The sequence below is a fragment of the Oncorhynchus gorbuscha genome, linkage group LG18 (assembly GCF_021184085.1).
Source record: "Oncorhynchus gorbuscha isolate QuinsamMale2020 ecotype Even-year linkage group LG18, OgorEven_v1.0, whole genome shotgun sequence".
NCBI classification, from domain to species: Eukaryota; Metazoa; Chordata; class Actinopteri; order Salmoniformes; family Salmonidae; genus Oncorhynchus; species Oncorhynchus gorbuscha.
This window is the reverse complement of record NC_060190.1, coordinates 49,910,442-49,924,787: the sequence shown is the minus strand read 5'-3', so window position 1 is coordinate 49,924,787 and position 14,346 is coordinate 49,910,442. Positions and strand designations below refer to the sequence as shown.

General features: G+C 46.6%; 1 protein-coding gene across 1 annotated transcript in view; it reads right to left on the bottom strand.

Moving 5' to 3' along the window:
- LOC124004231 (solute carrier family 41 member 1-like) overlaps window positions 1-10,820 on the bottom strand; it is a 36,187-nt gene extending 25,367 nt beyond the window's left edge. The window contains exons 1-2 of the mRNA XM_046312998.1: window positions 10,556-10,820; window positions 8,181-9,387 (exon numbers count right to left, since the gene is read on the bottom strand). Coding sequence (XP_046168954.1) covers window positions 8,181-8,651 — 471 coding nt within the window. The 5' untranslated portion in view covers window positions 8,652-9,387; window positions 10,556-10,820. The remainder of the gene's footprint in view (window positions 1-8,180; window positions 9,388-10,555) is intronic.
- Window positions 10,821-14,346: the final 3,526 nt, after the last annotated feature.

Below are 14,346 nucleotides of genomic sequence, written 5' to 3'. Positions count from 1 at the left end.
TTCTGGAGAGGAGCAGGGAGTTGTGGGACGGTGCTGCACTGCACCTGGCTCGGTCTCAATTCACTAAACAAGCTTCCTTTCCTTGTGCCCATTCCTCAATGATCTCTGATCTGGCAGAAAATGTCAGTTTAAAGCAAATATTTAGTGGAAATAAGGAAAGCACGTGAAGGGAGGGAGGTGATGAGAGACATCCATTTTGTCATTCATGATAGTGTGTGTGACAAGAGCTTAGCAGATCAATTAAATGACTGTTAGCACCATAGAGATTATATCTTTATTATCTTCTTTGGATAACATTCCAGATTAAAATGAGAGAGACAGCTGGATTTACCAGATTATGAGGCTAAATCAGTTCCACAGGCGACCAAGCCCACATTCTGGTTTCCCACAGGCGACCAAGTCCACACTCTGGTTTCCCACAGGCGACCAAGCCCACACTCTGGTTTCCCACAGGCGACCAAGCCCACACTCTGGTTTCCCACAGGCGACCAAGCCCACACTCTGGTTTCCCACAGGCGCCCACACTCTGGTTTCCCAAGCCCACACTCTGGTTTCCCACAGGCGACCAAGCCCACACTCTGGTTTCCCACAGGCGACCAAGCCCACACTCTGGTTTCCCACAGGCGACCAAGCCCACACTCTGGTTTCCCACAGGCGACCAAGCCCACACTCTGGTTTCCCACAGGCGACCAAGCCCACACTCTGGTTTCCCACAGGCGACCAAGCCCACACTCTGGTTTCACACTGGCTCCTGTGGATGTGGTTGACTGAAAATGGCCTCCCTTGGGCAGAAAGGGCTTGGCTGTTGTGAGGCCTTTGTGTTGATTGTGTTTTCCTGTTTACGGTTTCCTATATTTTTAGATTGTTTGTCTGTTTTTGAGGCACTGAGGCTGAACCCACGTCTCGCCTTGCTGTTTTATATTGGTCATCTGCACGTCATCCGATGCCACAGTGTAAGGCAGACAGAAAGACGGATGAGAGACAGATAGCTAGGATAAATTCCACAAACCAGCAGACAAACAAGTTACCACACATATTTACACTATTTAATCTGTGAATGTCAATAAACTGTGTCTAACACTATCTGGGGTGGGGTGTTCTCCCTTTCTACTGGAAGCATCACCCTCCTTCCAGACAAACATAAAAACAACCATTGCACCAGTCTTGACCTTTGACATACCTAGGAATGTAAACACAAAAATCACATCCAACAAAGAACAAATCTGTGACCTGTCCTCTCAATGTCCTACAGTAACCAGTGGTGGAAAACGTTCTAAATGGTGTAAATTGTAACGAGTACTTTTGAGTGTCAGGCAAAATGTATGGGAGTAAAAAGTAGATATTGTATTTAGGAATGTAGTGGAGTAAACGTAAAAATTGTCAAAAATATGAATAAATAAAGTACAAATAGCCCAAAAAACTACAGTACTTAAGAAGTACTTCCAAATATTTTTACCACTGACAGTAAGTGTCCATTTCAGAGGACCATTTCAGTGAGGGCCATTTCAGCAAGCCCACTGCTCATGGATTGGCATTGACAGACAGTCTTGGGACACTGTGTCTTGAGGTATGGGGTTGAAAGACAGTACTGAAAAATGACGTTTATAAACCATGGTTTGTTGATGCAAAATTTTGGCCATTGAAAGGCTTTAAAGCCACGAGTCGACCATATTGGCACTCCCCAGTAGGAGCTGTCCTCCATAGTAATTCATGGAATTCTATAGTATTTAAATTAAATTATTCAAGTATTTAAGTATTGTTGTTGTTGTAGTGGGGACAGTAACATTCCTAATCTCTCAAAATTATACTTTAAGGAAAATTATTTTATATTTGTAATGTTTTTTTTCATGTTTATGTTTTTTTTATGTTCTTTTTTAATGTTTAGCAGACATAATATAATTTAAATGTATGCATTAAGGTGTCTGTAATAAAATACAATGGCAAGAGAAAGTATGTGAACCATTTGGAATTTCCTGGATTACTGCCTAAATTTGACATAAAATTTGTTCTGAACTTCATCTAAGTCAGAGCAATAGACAAACACAGTGTGCTTAAACGAATAACACAAATGATTGTATTTTTCTGGTCTATATTGAATACATAATTTAAACATTCAGGTTGGAAAAAGTGTAGGTTGGAAAAATTATGTGAACCCCTAGGATAATGACTTCTCCAAAAGCTAATTGGAGTCAGGTGTCAACTAACCTGGAGTCGAATCAATGAGATGTGATTGGAGATTTAGGTTAGAGCTGCCCTGCCCCATAAAAAAACACTCACAACATTTGAGTTTGCTATTCACAAGATCCGCAACTACAGAAAACATTTATTTGAGGTTATTGCTGCCAAAGGAGGGTGAACCTGTTATTAAATCCAATGGTTCAAATACTTTTTCCAACCTGCACTGTGAATGTTTACACAGTGTATTCAATAAAGACATGAAAAATTATAATTGTTTGTGTGTTATTAGTTTAAGCAGAATGTGTGTCTATTGTTGTGACTTAGATGAAGATCAGATTAAATTTGATTATAAATGTATGCAGAAAACCAGGTAATTCTAAGGGGTTCACATACTTTTTCTTCCCACTGTAAATGTGGCAAAAACTAATGTAGATATGAATAAATATATTCATATAGCTTCTAAAATATTTTTTGCCATGGTGGGGGAGTGCCAAAATGGAGTCATTTTCGACTTCAACACAGCGCCCATTACCAATCATCTAGTGTATTTATAAATCAGTCCCTTCCTTTTCCATACTGTCCTGTGTTGTCTATCCTGGGCAACTCTGGCGGATTTGGGCTAGAGGGTGTTTGTGTGTATATGTTTGTGTGTTTGTGTGTAAAGGGGGAATCTAAGTGAAGTTAAAGAGGTGGGTCACATTTTACACAGACATTGTAGAGAACACTGTTGAGAACATGAACATGCATCACCCTGGGCAACCATTACCTTTCCAGAAGCTGAGACAAGGGGCAACACACACACACACACTGAGGGGATGAGATATTTTGCATCTACCATACATCTGAGTCAGAGCTAGCTTGCTTAATTAATGAGAGAGAGAGAGAGAGAGAGAGAGAGAGAGAGAGAGAGAGAGAGAGAGAGAGAGAGAGAGAGAGAGAGAGAGAGAGAGAGAGAGAGAGAGAGAGAGAGAGAGAGAGAGAGAGAGAGAGAGAGAGAGAGAGAGAGAGAGAGAGAGAGAGAGAGAGAGAGAGAGAGAGAGAGAGAGAGAGAGAGAGAGAGAGAGAGAGAGAGAAGAGAGAGAGAGAGAGAGAGAGAGAGAGAGAGAGAGAGAGAGAGAGAGAGAGAGAGAGAGAGAGAGAGAAAGAGAGAGAGAAAGAGAGAGAGAGAGAGAGAGAGAGAGAGAGAGAGAGAGAGAGAGAGAGAGAGATGACTCCTGCAAGGGCAGAAGGGGATTAGCTGAGTTAGCAGTTAGCAGTGTCAAGGGAGGGGAATTAGAATATGATAGAATCTACTAGACAAGCTTCTAGAACCATTCACTATACTGACAACATTGTCATTATTATGTCTCTTCACGTAGGGAATGATAGAACTTTCTCTTATCTTTATCATCACAGCTGTTGTTATTGACTCTGAGATCAACAATTGTTTAGATGAATCAGCATGATATGAACGAATTAGAAAATGAGAGAGGTAGACAGACAAGGAGAGAGAGAAATTCTGAAGTGAACAATTCCTGAGCGCTGGTTGAACAATTCCTGAGTGAGCAATCCTGATTAGAGGGCATGACATGGTTAACGGCATGAGAGTGCAGGTTTTAAACCACAGTAAGGCAGTAATCTGTCCTTATAACAACAGTTATAACACTAGAACCACTCCCACCTCACAGGTAGGCACTTTCTTTCTCTTCACCCTCTCTCTCTTTCTCTATCTCTCTCTCTCTCTCTGTTCATTCCATTCCCTACTTACCCCTCTCCTCTCCTTCTCCCTCCCTCCTTCCCCCTCTCTGCCTTCTCTCTCTCTCTCTCTCCCTCCCTCCTCCCCCTCTGCCCTCCCTCCTCTCTGCCCCTCTCTCTCTCTCTCTCTCTCTCTCTCTCTCTCTCTCTCTCTTCTCTCTTTCTCCTTCTCTCTCTCCTTCCCCCTCTCTGCCCTCTCTCTCTCTCTCTCTCTCTCTCTCTCTCTCTCTCTCTGTGTTCATTCCACTCCCTACTTACCCCTCTCCTCTCCTTCTCCCTCCCTCCTTCCCCCTCTCTCTCTCTCTCTCTCTCTCTCTCTCTCTCTCTCTCTCTCTCTCTCTCTCTCTCTCTCTCTCTCTCTCTCTCTCTCTCTCTCTCTCTCTCTCTCCTCTCTCTCCTCTCCTTCTCTCTCCCTCCTTCCACCCCCTCTCTCTCTCTGTGTGTTCATTCCACTCCCTACTTACCCCTCTCCTCTCCTTCTCCCTCCCTCCTCCTTCCCCCTCTCTGCCCTCTCTCTCTCTCTCTCTCTCTCTCTCTCTCTCTCTCTCTCTCTCTCTCTCTCTCTCTCTCTCTCTCTCCTCTCCTTCATTCCTTCCACTCCCTACTTACCCCCTCTCCCCTCTCCTTCTCCCTCCCTCCTTCCCCCTCTCTGCCCTCTCTCTCTCTCTCTCTCTCTCTCTCTCTCTCTCTCTCTCTCTCTCTCTCTCTCTCATTCCACTCCCTACTTACCCCTCTCCTCTCCTTCTCCCTCCCTCCTTCCCCCTCTCTGCCCTCTCTCCCTCTCTCTCTCTCTCTCTCTCTGTGTTCATTCCACTCCCTCTTACCCCTCTCCTCTCTCTCCCTCCCTCTTCTCCCTCTCTCCTCCTTCTCCCCTCTCCTCCCTCTCTCTCTCTCTCTGTGTTCATTCCACTCCCTACTTACCCCTCTCCTCTCCTTCTCCCTCCCCCTCTCTCCTTCCCCTCTCTCTCTCTCTCTCTCTCTCTCTCTCTCTCTCTCTCTCTCTCTCTCTCTCTCTGTGTTCATTCCACTCCCTACTTACCCCTCTCCTCTCCTTCTCCCTCCCTCCTTCCCCCCTCTCTGCCTTCTCTCTCTCTCTCTCTGTGTTCATTCCACTCCCTACTTACCCCTCTCCTCTCCTTCTCCCTCCCTCCTTCCCCCTCCTCTCCTCTCCTCTCTCTCTCTCTCTCTCTCTCTCTCTCTCTCTCTCTCTCTCTCTCTCTCTCTCTCTCTCTCTCTCTCTCTTCCTCTCTGTTCTTCCACTCCCTCTTACCCCTCCCTCCTCTCTCTCTCCTCTCTCTCCTCTCTCTCTCTCTCTCTCTGTGTTCATTCCACTCCCTACTTACCCCTCTCCTCTCCTTCTCCCTCCCTCTCCCTGTCTCTGCCCTCTCTCTCTCTCTCTCTCTCTCTCTCTCTCTCTCTCTCTCTCTCTGTGTTCATTCCACTCCCTCTTACCCCTCTCCTCTCCTTCTCCCTCCCCTCCCCCCTCTCTGCCCTCTCTCTCTCTCTCTCTCTCTCTCTCTCTCTCTCTCTCTCTCTCTCTCTCTCTCTCTCTCTGTGTTCATTCCACTCCCTACTTACCCCTCTCTCCTTCTCCCTCCCTCCTTCCCCCCTCTGCCCTCTCTCTCTCTGTCTCTCTCTCTCTCTCTCTCTCTCTCTCTCTCTCTCTCTCTCTCTTCTCTCTCCCTCTCCCTCCTCCTCCCTCTCTCTCTCTCCTCTCTCTCTCCTCCCTCTCTCTCTCCTCTCTCTCTCTCTCTCTCTCCTCCCTCCTTCTCCTCTCTCTGTTCATTCCACTCCCTACTTACCCCTCTCTCTCTCTTCTCCCTCCCTCCTTCCCCCTCTCTGCCCTCTCTCTCTCTCTCTCTCTCTCTCTCTCTCTCTCTCTCTCTCTCTCTCTCTCTCTGTGTTCATTCCACTCCCTACTTACCCCTCTCCTCTCCTTCTCCCTCCCTCCTTCCCCCCTCTCTGCCCTCTCTCTCTCTCTCTCTCTCTCTCTCTCTCTCTCTCTCTCTCTCTCTCTCTCTCTCTCTGTGTTCATTCCACTCCCTACTTACCCCTCTCCTCTCCTTCTCCCTCCCTCCTTCCCCCTCTCTGCCCTCTCTCTCTCTCTCTCTCTCTCTCTCTCTCTCTCTCTCTCTCTCTGTGTTCATTCCACTCCCTACTTACCCCTCTCTCTCCTTCTCCCTCCCTCCTTCCCCCTCTCTGCCCTCTCTCTCTCTCTCTCTCTCTCTCTCTCTCTCTCTGTCTTCCACTCTCTCTCTCTCTCTCTCTCTCTGTGTTCATTCCCCCCTCTGCTCTACCCCTCTCCTTCTCCCTCCCCTCTCTCTCTCTGTGTGTTCATTCCACTCCCTACTTACCTCTCTCTCTCCTTCTCCCTCCCTCCCTCCTTCCCTCTCTCTGCTCTCTCTCTCTCTCTCTCTCTCTCTCTCTCTCTCTCTCTCTCTGTGTTCATTCCACTCCCTACTTACCCCTCTCCTCTCCTCCCCCTCTCTCTCTGTGTGTTCATTCCACTCCCTCTCTCTCTCTCTCTCTCTCTCTCTCTCTCTCTCTCTCTCTCTCTCTCTCTCTGTGTTCATTCCACTCTACTTACCCCTATCCTCTCCTTCTCCCTCCCTCTTCCCCCTCTCTGCTCTCTCTCTCTCTCTCTCTCTCTCTCTCTCTCTCTCTCTCTCTCTCTCTCTCTGTGTTCATTCCACTCCCTACTTACCCCTCTCCTCTCCTTCTCCCTCCCTCCTTCCCCCTCTCTGCCTTCCCTCTCTCTCTCTCTCTCTGTGTTCATTCCACTCCCTACTTACCCCTCTCCTCTCCTCCCCCCCCCTCCACCTTCCCTCTCTCTCTCTCTCTCTCTCTCTCTCTGTCCAGAGTTCCTGGGGTACACCATGTTGGCATCATAATGGGTAGTCGTAGCCAGCGCTTGGTCTCCCAGCAACCAGGCACCTCCAGCTTTATCTGTAGCAGAGGCTGACCTTAAAGAAATATATGACCTGCCAGGCGCCCAGGACCGTATTTTTACACTGTACACACTTGTACGCAAGTGTTCACACACACATGTACCAGCAATAACACCCACACCCAGTTTACACCAGGCAAGTCAACAGGAAAGTGGGAAGGAGAGTAATTATAAGTTAGTTGAATTGTTTTCCCTGTGGCTCTCAGAACCCAGCGGTTCTGTTGTTGGTCTCCTTCGGGTTACAGTCAGCTACAGTGGCTGAAATAACCACTATATTTACAGCTGCATGCACATGCTATCCTCTGTTCCACACGATGTGTTATTCTATTCTGTTCTGCGATATTATTTTTTATCAGAACCATGAGGATAAACCTATGTGTTTGAGTCTCTGTCTCAGACAGTCTTCACAGAGATGTCAGAAAAATCACCAGACAAGTCTGTATTAAACGGCCCGGCTGTCCTCTCTACCTCCTCAACCTCCCCTCCCCCTTCCAAGAACAGACTGTGTTCCAACATGTGCCAGGTGGGGGGGTGAAGGGGTCATATGTTACGTAGATACTCCCATGGTCTCCGATAACCTCCCATTCTGTCCATCATCAGAGCTGAGCTGTCACATTGGCTGGCAGGAAAGGGATTGACGGGCGCTGGGCCAATCTGACTCGAACCAAGCAGTTCATTGAAACATGCCCAAGACCAGCCCCTTAGTAGTCATCGCTCATCATCACACAATGACAGCAGCTTAGGCCAAACATTGCAATGCTATTTAGTTTAGGTTTAGTTATGCATACTAATATAATAATACATGTGACTAAATCAATCAGACGGTCAACAGTGTCTATTCCACTTCCTCCCTCCCTTTGTGTCAGTGACAAGCATGACTAACAACACGACTGTAGCAATAGGCTGAACACTGGGCCCTTATTGTCTTAATAGGACTGGGACTGTAGTGACTACTAGATTGTGGATGAGGTAGCATAAGCACATCACAGTACAGTTCCTGACACAGGGAATAGTGTTGTCTATAGCCTACAGGTGGAAAAGAACTATGTCTCAACATTCTGTTTCTTAGTCCATACTGCAGACTGAATCTGTAGGAGTTTTTATCTGACCATGTGACCTGTCACATCAGAAATCAATTGGTGTGAATCAAAACAGGGTAGACACTAATCAGAATTCTAGGGACAACCCTACCCTAAACGCTAACCCTAACCCTAACCATTACCTTAACCGTTTAAAATGTCTTCTTCAATGGGGTGACGTTGGAATTAGGTTGTCCCAAGCGTCCCGATTAGCAATAAACATCAAAATAGTCTCTCCTCACCTGAACGATGTCCAGCACCATACCCGCCGCCACTGTCCCGAACCCGGCCAGCAGGAACGGTAAGACCACCTGGAGGCCAATAGAGAAGGAGGTCTCCTTCAATGGCGCCGGTGGCTCTGGGCTCTGGTCAGTGCTTATGTCGTCACTCTCATTGCTCTGGCTGGCGTTCTCCAGGAGAGCGTCCTCCTCGCGCTGGCCCTTGGCATTCGCCCTACAGTCTATCACCACTATCTCCCGGTCCTCATCTCCTGGTTCACCAGACCTGTCCTCGACGGATGTCACCTCCGTGAGCTCGTACTCGCCCCTCTCCTCAGGTCTCACCTCCCCCGGGTCCTCGGTGAGGATGGCTGGGTGAACGGAGCCGTTGGAGTGGAGGTATGCTGGTGGCACCACTTCCTTCTTCATCTCTATCGCCCCCGATGACATGTCAGTGTCCAACGGTTTGTCTTGATCTTTCGACCAAAGTACCATGCGGAAGCTTTTGGGGACAGTAGACTGAATGAGAAATATAGGCTATGGCCAAAAGGTGTGGGATGTTTAATTGAGTTTAGATTTCCCTTGATCGGTTTTTAATAACCTGATCTCACAACATAATTTATCCCATTAAAAAATGCTGGTGAGTGGCACTCAGGTGTGGTCACGCACGCGAAATTATGTGGTAATAAAAAAACGATTCAAGGACGCAACTAGGCTACTCTTGCGTCTGCAAAGGCAGGTGTGAGTCGCCGTTCTCCCCCAGGCGTGCGTACCCTCTTGCCGGTGCTTCGGGAGAAGCTCGAGTATGTTCTCCATTCACTGCGTGCTCAAGGTAGGCAGATGGATAGAAGAATGAAACATATATTTTCCAAAAAGATATCAAAAACAAAGAAACAAACAAATTGTTATCTGGTCAATGTTACCTGATAGCATAATCTGGTCAATAACGTCTGGTAGCCAAAGTGTATTGAAAAGTTGGTCTTAAAAGGTAAATGAAGTAGCCTAGGTCCAGTTGTTATTTTCGGAAAGTCATCCAAGAACGCAGTCCAGTCCTGCACGCACTCTGACAGTTCTCTCAGACTAGCTCGCGCCAGTCGGTGTCCGGGGCTGGGAAGGTCTCACCTTACACCACGTGGTTATTGTATGAAGAGTATTTAAAGATCTGCAGCACGGATTGGGTTACTGAACTGCGGAAAAGTACTTATCCTCCAGCGCTCTGGCCACGGTTCTCCTGAAAGAGAAGAGATGATGAATAACGTTCATGCATAGGCTACATGTTCTGTCTCTTTCACATGAAATATTAGCTTTACAACATTTATTCAAACTAGTTTTATTGGCTTTTGTAGCCATTTGCCTTTAAATAGCATTATTGCGCGCAAATGTCCAATGGAATGGACATGGCAATACTGAATGTATTTGGTGGGCACTGGTGAGATATTTAAAAATAAAATTTTAAGCTGTTTTCCTATGTTATCCTCAAACGGGTGATATCCATATCAATAGGCCTACATTGTTACCTAATTCCACAGCGGCATCATTTCTTGACATGATCATGATCTATGGATGAACAGAACCATTAAACACTGAGGCTCTAGCCCACCTAAATCAGCATTTACTTGAAGCTGTCTACTTCAAGATGAGTTTACTAAGGTTCGGCTAACCGTTAAAAGCGGTGTTTTGTGCCAACACCTCTCCACGCTTTACACTCTTGTTTGGCGTTGTGAAGAGGGGTTGCCTATTGGAACGTTTACAAATGGATATATATATATACAGGATATAGCGCCAAACATGTAATTTCCTCTGACCGGCTATAAATAATTTGCCTTCAATCAAGGTGTACATCCTCTAACGCTGATTCTCTCCCAGCATGTTATGACATCCGTAGAGGATACGCTGAAACGTCAGTGCGCATTTGGTTTCCCCCCTGGTCCGGGAACAATCATTTGCTCTGTTTAGTAGTCAAGACCAATACCCCGCAGCCCAACATGGCAAAGGCGTAAATTAGTACAAGCTTGGTCGTAGCTGAATAGGGGGAATCCTCCGGTTTTAGTAATAATTCCAACACGATCGCTGTATTAAATGACAGATCATGTGGATTTTTTTCTCTCAAAGTGAAGCCAGCCTAGTTATGTCTAATGAAATAGTTCACGCAACTGGCTTGACAGATAAACTAGCCATAACATAACGCTAACATGAGGCAGGAAATATTCTCTGAAGTGGCCATGACAACAACAAAACATATTCCCTTACCGATAATAAACATTTATTCACACAGAGAGAGAGAGAGGGGAGAGGGGGGGGGGGTGCAGTGAGTAATAAAACATGAAAATAGTCTATGGTCAGCATCCAATCGGTCTGGATCGGTACCAGCACATCAGGTATAACAGACAGTTCTTTACCTAAACCGCGTAGATCCACAGAGGAGACGAGAGAACTCAAAACAGAAGCAGAACAGAGGGCACAGCTGAACGCCACACAACGGTTGTCTCATATCCTGCACTCGGTTATAATGTGTGCTGCAGCCTGTGTGGGCGCAGGTGTGCATGCCTTATGTACGGTAACGGCCCGTACCAGGTTTAATCGTTAACCCCGAGTGGTTAAGGCTGTCACTTTCCGACCGTCACATTGTTCCATTCAGAAGAACCATGCGAGCCGCTACATGCGCATCTACTGTATAAACCACATCCTGGAATAGGAAATCACAAGGCGGGTCCACCAGAGATGACGTGAGCACGTGTGCGTGAGAGCCCCCTCCTGCTTCTCTCTGTTTATAAATTAATGTTTATATTTTCTCCATGAACGGTCTCTGTCCGATAAGCACGGAAGTGATTTGATCTATCCCTGCCAATAACACCCATGGAGCGAAGAGTTGGGATGGTTATAGACTGGATTCTTCATTGCATCTGAAGTGGACTTTCAGATAACCCTTTCACCAACACATCCTTAAATAACTGGATTGGTCATCACCATGCTCATTCAGAAGTACACATAAACAATACAGGATTAGGATGATATTCTAATATCCTTATAGTACACTAGTAGAGATCATAGACACTAGCACAGGGGAAATGGTATTGAGCCCAGGTCACCTGTACTTTCCAACACCTTGAAAGTGAGCTAAAACTTAGGCATTCACAGAATTACATCAACTATAATTTGACCTCAGCAACTGATAGGCTAGATATCAACTATGTGACTCAGGTCAAGGCACCAATGTGACCTGTTTTCACCAATGTCAAGTGGACTGACTAGGTATTGATCTTGGGTCATCTGTTTCACTCAAGATGCCATTTACCCAAAATGTTTATGTTTCTGTCTCCATATGACATGGTAAATATATACAACACAAAAAACCAACGCTAAAGCCACTATAGGTGTTAGTGCTGGATTACACTCAGGGTTTTCACAATGGCAGGCAGGGGCCAAATGCTGTTTCCTGTTGTTTGCTAACTGACTGGTTTTCCTATTGAAGTTGGGGTTGTACCAGGTTGGAGATGTAACAAGAAATACATAAAGTGTTAGCTACAGTTAAGGTTGCACATTTTGGGGAATAATTCAGAGGTGTAAACTTTCCGTGGGAATTAACGGGAATAGATGGGAATTAACGGGAATATATGAGAATTAATGAAATTATATGCAAATGAATATGAATACCATTTAAATGTAGATGTTTTTTGCGTTGTATATATTTACCATGTCATATGGAGACAGAAACATACACATTTGACCTTATCATAAGTAGACATAATTGCAAATTATTTCCTTCCAATATAAATAAATAAAACAATTTAGTTACAGATTGAACTAATTAAATGAGTTGACTCTTCACACGGGGTGATTTCACTAAAAATCAAAAGAAAGGGAATATTGAATGATCCCCAATGATCCATTGCATCTCCCAAAAAGGTTTTCAACATACATCTATAAAATTATAGTCTAGAAACTAAAGCTTTGGTTGACTTTCTCTCAGGATTCCATGTCTTCTCCCTGGACCTCCTCAATGTCCACCTCTTGAACATCTGACTCTGAGACCTCATCTTCACTGTCACTTTCCAACCTTGTTGAGGATGGCTCGTTATCAGGCTCAAAAAGCATCAAATTTGCCTGGATAGTCACCAATTTTTCAACCCTTGTATTGGTCAGCCTGTTGCGTGCTTTGGTGTGTGTGTTCCCAAACAAGGACCAGTTGTGCTCTGAGGTGGCTGATGTTGGTGGGATTTGGAGGATGATGAAGGCAACATGGGAAAGAGCCTCAGATCTACAAATTCCCTTCCACCAGGTTGCTGATTAGATAAGGTGGCACGACTGCCATATTTTGCATCTCCATCCCAAAGCACTTCAGTTTCATGATGTCCTTGAGGAACAGATTCAATGCATGAGCAGCACAGCCAATGGGTGTGATGTGAGGGTATGACTCCTCCACTTTAGACCAAGCAGCCTTCATGTTTGCAGTATTGTACAGTGGGGAGAACAAGTATTTGATACACTGATGATTTTGCAGGTTTTCCTACTTACAAAGCTTGTAGAGGTCTGTAATTTTTATCATAGATACACTTCAAATGTGAGAGACGGAATCTAAAACAACAATCCAGAAAATCACATTGTATGATTTTTAAGTAATTAATCTGTGTAGTAGACAGTGTGTAATCCCATGGGAGGGTTTGAGTGCTGTATAAACAAGTTGAGGAGGGGAGAAGAGAGAGAGAAAGAGACAGAGAGAGAGAGGGGGAGAGAGAGAGACAGAGAGAGATAGAGAGAGAGAGAGAGAGAGAGAGAGAGAGAGAGAGAGAGAGAGAGAGAGAGAGAGAGGGGGAGAAGAGAGAGAGAGAGAAAGAGAGAGAGAGAGAGGGAGAGAGAGAGACAGAGAGAGATAGAGAGAGAGAGAGAGAGAGAGAGAGAGAGAGAGAGAGAGAGAGAGAGAGAGAGAGAGAGAGAGAGAGAGAGAGAGAGAGAGGAGAGAGAGAGAGAGAGAGAGAGAGAGAGAGAGAGAGAGAGAGAGAGAGAGAGAGAGAGAGAGAGAGAGAGAGAGAGAGAGAGAGAGAGAGAGAGAGAGAGAAGGAAATAGAGTGGGCATAGAGGCAGACATACTGTACCTGCCTCCCCTTCCCACCTTTCCCCCTTCTTCCCTCCCTCTCGCCCTCCCTAGGGGAGCCCAGCTAATGAGTTCCCCAAACTAGTAGCACCACAGGGATCAGGGGGCTTAGCAGCAGCAGGAATGATGGAGGATGGCTTACTGTTTTTCACCACATCTCAGGCCTCTGGTGCTGCTGGTGCTGCCTGGCAGCCTGTATGCCTCAGTGTACACACACCACCTCAAACCATCTCCTGGAATGGTGCTGCCTGGCAGCCTGTATGCCTCAGTGTACACACACCACCTCAAACCATCTCCTGGAATGGTGCTGCCTGGCAGCCTGTATGCCTCAGTGTACACACACCACCTCAAACCACCTCCTGGAATGGTGCTGCCTGGCAGCCTGTATGCCTCAGAGTACACACACCACCTCAAACCATCTCCTGGAATGGTGCTGCCTGGCAGCCTGTATGCCTCAGAGTACACACACCACCTCAAACCATCTCCTGGAATGGTGCTGCCTGGCAGCCTGTATGCCTCAGTGTACACACACCACCTCAAACCACCTCCTGGAATGGTGCTGCCTGGCAGCCTGTATGCCTCAGAGTACACACACCACCTCAAACCATCTCCTGGAATGGTGCTGCCTGGCAGCCTGTATGCCTCAGTGTACACACACCACCTCAAACCATCTCCTGGAATGGTGCTGCCTGGCAGCCTGTATGCCTCAGAGTACACACACCACCTCAAACCATCTCCTGGAATGGTGCTGCCTGGCAGCCTGTATGCCTCAGTGTACACACACCACCTCAAACCATCTCCTGGAATGGTGCTGCCTGGCAGCCTGTATGCCTCAGTGTACACACACCACCTCAAACCACCTCCTGGAATGGTGCTGCCTGGCAGCCTGTATGCCTCAGAGTACACACACCACCTCAAACCATCTCCTGGAATGGTGCTGCCTGGCAGCCTGTATGCCTCAGAGTACACACACCACCTCAAACCATCTCCTGGAATGGTGCTGCCTGGCAGCCTGTATGCCTCAGTGTACACACACCACCTCAAACCACCTCCTGGAATGGTGCTGCCTGGCAGCCTGTATGCCTCAGAGTACACACA